The 4,171-nt window shown below is 36.6% G+C and overlaps 1 protein-coding gene across 1 annotated transcript in view; it reads right to left on the bottom strand.

The window, feature by feature from the left end:
* The window catches only part of LOC107299706 (zinc finger and SCAN domain-containing protein 29-like), a 9,350-nt gene extending 5,384 nt beyond the window's left edge, over positions 1 to 3,966 (bottom strand). The window contains exon 1 of the mRNA XM_029286834.1: positions 3,664 to 3,966. Within this exon, the coding sequence (XP_029142667.1) occupies positions 3,664 to 3,966 (303 nt within the window). The remainder of the gene's footprint in view (positions 1 to 3,663) is intronic.
* Between the last annotated feature and the right edge of the window lie 205 nt (positions 3,967 to 4,171).

The raw sequence follows: 4,171 nt of genomic DNA, 5'->3' as shown, positions 1-4,171 counted from the left end.
GGTGGACATTTACACAAATTCAGTCTAAATATACAGAGGACAAAAAATTATATGAAATACAAAAAGAGCCGCAAGAATTGGATAAAATTATACATGGAACAGAAATAAAATTAATTAGCAATATATACAAATACCTATTGAAATATAAAATGGAAGACGAGGTTGTTAAAGACACAATGATTAGATGGGCAAAAAATTTGGGATATAATATAGAATTGGAGAAATGGGAAAAAATATGGAAAATAAATATAAAATTGACTATGTCAGCGGCATTCAAGGAAAACCAGTTGAAGATGTTTTACAGATGGCATCTTCCACCAGCAAAGCTTGCCAAGATGTTCCAGAATAATTCGCCGACATGCTGGAAATGTAAAAAAGTACATGGAACATATTATCATCTATGGTGGACATGCCCAGTTGCAAAAAAATACTGGACTAAAATAAGAAGATGGATCGAAGAAATAATAGACCAACCTGTAGACTGGAAACCAGAGATCTTTCTGCTGGGTATTTTAAACAGAAAATATAGTAAAGAAATACGGTACTTAATTCTACATACAACAACGGCAGCAAGAATAGCAGACGCACAGTTCTGGAAAAATGAGAATATACCATCAGAGGAAGAAGTGATAAAGAAAATCCTGGACTGTGCTGAGATGGACAAATTGACAAAAGAGATAAAAGAAAAGGAAGACACAGAATACTATTTAATATGGAACAAGTGGTATGACTGGCTGGAGAGTAGAAATAAGAGAGAATAAATGTGGAAAGGTTAAAAGTGGAAAATGTGTGTATGTATGTATGAAGGAAGAAAAATGCAAATAAGAAATAATGGGGCAACAAGGACAAATACTCTAAAGAAGAATAAGGGGGGAAATGTAAATAATAGAAGATTACTGTTACGAAATAGCTGTTAAAATATATACTGTGTAAATATGTGTGTTATGTTTTGTTTTGTTGGTTTAAATAATAAAAATTAAAAAAAATTAATATCAAGGGGTTCGTTCTTCCAAAAATACTTTAACCAAATGGTCTTTCTTATTGCAAACAATATATACAAAACAGAGAAAAAATTACTTGATGATTCAAATGCATTGACTTGGAAAGTCAGTTGGCAAAGGACGAAAGCTAAAGTAAGACTGAAGAAAATAGAGGTTTTGATCCATTAGATGGGATATTATATTATTAACTAAATGTTTGAAAATGGTGGAGAATAGATAATTGCTAGAAATAGAAGTACTGTACTATCATAACTAGAAAGATAAGATGTGTAACTAGAATATTAGATTTTGGTATAAGAAGGTAAACAAGAAAACGTTAAGAAGTTTGAATAAGGGAAGCTTTTGGTTACCCAAATATAACTTACTTTGAAATTATAAACAATAGAGACATTTTGAACACTGATGGGAAATTAAAATTAAAAAAAAGCGAAAACAGGATACTGATTGAACATATGGATATTAAGAGCAAATGCAATTAAGATATGTTTTGGTTAGAAAAGTAATCTAAAACTGATGATATTGATATTATGAGAAAAATGTAACAAAGATGTTGATATTCAATTGTATATTTATTAATAACAATAAGAATTGTATTTGCCTAGTGTGGGAAAACAGGTACTACCGGAAGAAGAGAGGAAACATTTGATGGTATAATATTGGATCTAGATTGAAGAAGTTAATATATACCACTGAATTACTAATGGGCCCAGACAACACATTGTCTATTAAGTATTTGATTGTAAAACTAGAAAATTAATAAAATATTTATTTAAAAAAGACCCTAGTGGACCTCAGCTCCTAGAATTCCCCATGGTGGGAAGTCTACAAGTCTCAACAGTTGTCAAGGTTGGACACCCCTGCTCTAGAATCTCCCAGGCTATATTTATTTAAATTTGTTTGCTGCTTATTTCTCTATGGGGCTACTCTAGGCAGCTTACAACAATACAAACAGAGAAATGAAAAGAAGCATAAACATAACTGTAGTAAAGTAATGGAACGATAGAATAAACAATGAAAAAAGAAATGATACAGTCTGTCTATTAGGCTAAAAGGTTATAGCTTTAGTCTGGCAAGATTCTGTCTATCAGGTGTAACAGTGTCAATATCTTTCTATTATGTAAAACAATATCCTTTATATCGAATTAAAGAACTGGATTCGATTAAATTTCATTGTGTCATCTTAGGCCTGACAAATACAGCTCCCATAACCACTTCACCCATTTCAAAATGTTACAAGGAATGTAAAAGAAACAATTTCACTGCCCAGGGTCGCTCTATGAGGGAGATAGGTGATTTTAAAATATGATATATAAATAAATAAAATAAATTTATTTCCTGCATGCATTAAACTACATAATGACCCTGCACACACATATAAACCATTGATTCCTAATCTGGTGCCATCTAGTTGAATTGTCAATCACTAACATTTTGGAAGTTTTATTTGAACACATTTGAAGGACACCCTTAGGAAAGATGCTGTGTACACGGTTTTACTGAAAGCTACAATACAAGTTGTGACTTTTCTTCAAGCATCTCGAATGACCACAGGTGATAAGCCAATTTAGAGGTCTTAGAGGCAAGAATCTTAACCTGATTGCCTGCACCATCAGGTTGAGGCAACTGTTGTGGTTTTGCAAAGAGAAAGAGAAGCTACACATTTTTTTGTATGTGGAAAAGCCCCAGATGCAGACTTAAGTTAGAATGCTGACAATTGGTTAACAAATGACAAGAATAAAGTGCATATCATTAGTAGCTCAAAACCATCATATAGTTCCTATTTGTCTTTGCAAAGCCACATCAGACACCTCAACCTGATCTTCATCCCCCTAGCCCAGGGGTCTTCAAACTTGGTCCTTTTATGACTTGTGGACTTCAACTCCAAGAATTCCTCAGCCAGGCATGCTGGCTAAGGAATTCTGGGAGTTGAAGTCCACAAGTCATAAAAGGGCCAAGTTTGAAGACCCCTGCCCTAGCCTATGTAGTGAACCAAATTAACTAGGGAAACCTGACATAGGTGAGATTTACCATATCCAGGCTGCAAAATCCAGGCAACTACTAGATGGCAGTCAGACTTTTGTGGATCTCACTGCTGGTATTTAATGGCTGTCTGGATTTTTACAGCCCAGATAGGGTATGCCTGAAAACAAACAAAGCACTGCTGCCACTATATTCAAGAGAGTCAGCTAATGTGGTTTGGTGGAAATTAAAATAGTTCTAACAGCCAGATAATCTTAAGTTTCCCAACCCAGCTTTGCATCCATTCATTTCGCATATTGATACAGGTAGTCCTTAACTTATGATCAGTTGCTTAGCAACCATTTGAAATTATGAAGCTATTTATAACCTAATTTCAACATGTTGATGTCTCCCCTCCCACAGTCGTGTGACTGCATTTTGGGTGCTCGGCAACTAGGACCCTTTTAGAGCTATTGGCAGCTTCCTTGGAAACCAGCATTTCACATTTACCCATAGTGAACAGCAGGTTCACTTAACAACCACCACGAAAAAGGTCATAAAATCAAATTTGGTCATGCCACATCACAACTTAAGACCATAATTCCCAGGCTCAATTACAATTGTAACTTGAGGACTACCTGTATAACTAAACTCAGCAGTTTCCTATATCAAATTCCTTTTCCAGCACTTACGTCCCTCTCACCTCATTTCCCAGCTGGAAACTTTCAATGAGATCCACAGTCTGAGCACAAGTCTCTGGACAGCATCCTTGGACCCAGTCTTGCATTTCTGGGGGCAGGATGGTTAGAAACTGCTCCAGAATTAGTAACTCCAAAATCTGTTCTTTGGTGTGCCTTTCTGGCTTCAACCAGCGCTGTGCAAGGGCCTGGAGAATTTGGCAGGTTTCTTGGGGGCCTTTGGCTTCCTGGTATCGGAACTGCCTGAAGCACTGGCGTTGCATTTCTGTCGTGATGCCATATTGGTGCAGGATGCGCTCTTTGACCATGTCGTAGTTGTTAAGTCCGGAGAATAATGGCGCTTGAGACGAAGCATTTCTAACAAGTCTTTATTCTCTGCTTCCATTCTACGAACAACCCGAGCAGAGGCACGCAGGCCTCTATTTATACCTTCTGATCCCCGGGCAAGTTCAACCAATCATGAGGCGGTATTTTCCCACCTTGCGCATGCGCACAAGGCCGGCGCCACTCAGT

This window comes from Protobothrops mucrosquamatus, unplaced genomic scaffold (assembly GCF_001527695.2).
Source record: "Protobothrops mucrosquamatus isolate PMUCROS unplaced genomic scaffold, P.Mucros_1.0 scaffold5316, whole genome shotgun sequence".
NCBI lineage: Eukaryota > Metazoa > Chordata > Lepidosauria > Squamata > Viperidae > Protobothrops > Protobothrops mucrosquamatus.
The sequence above is the reverse complement of the archived record's forward strand: the minus strand, read 5'-3'. Positions and strand labels throughout refer to the sequence as shown.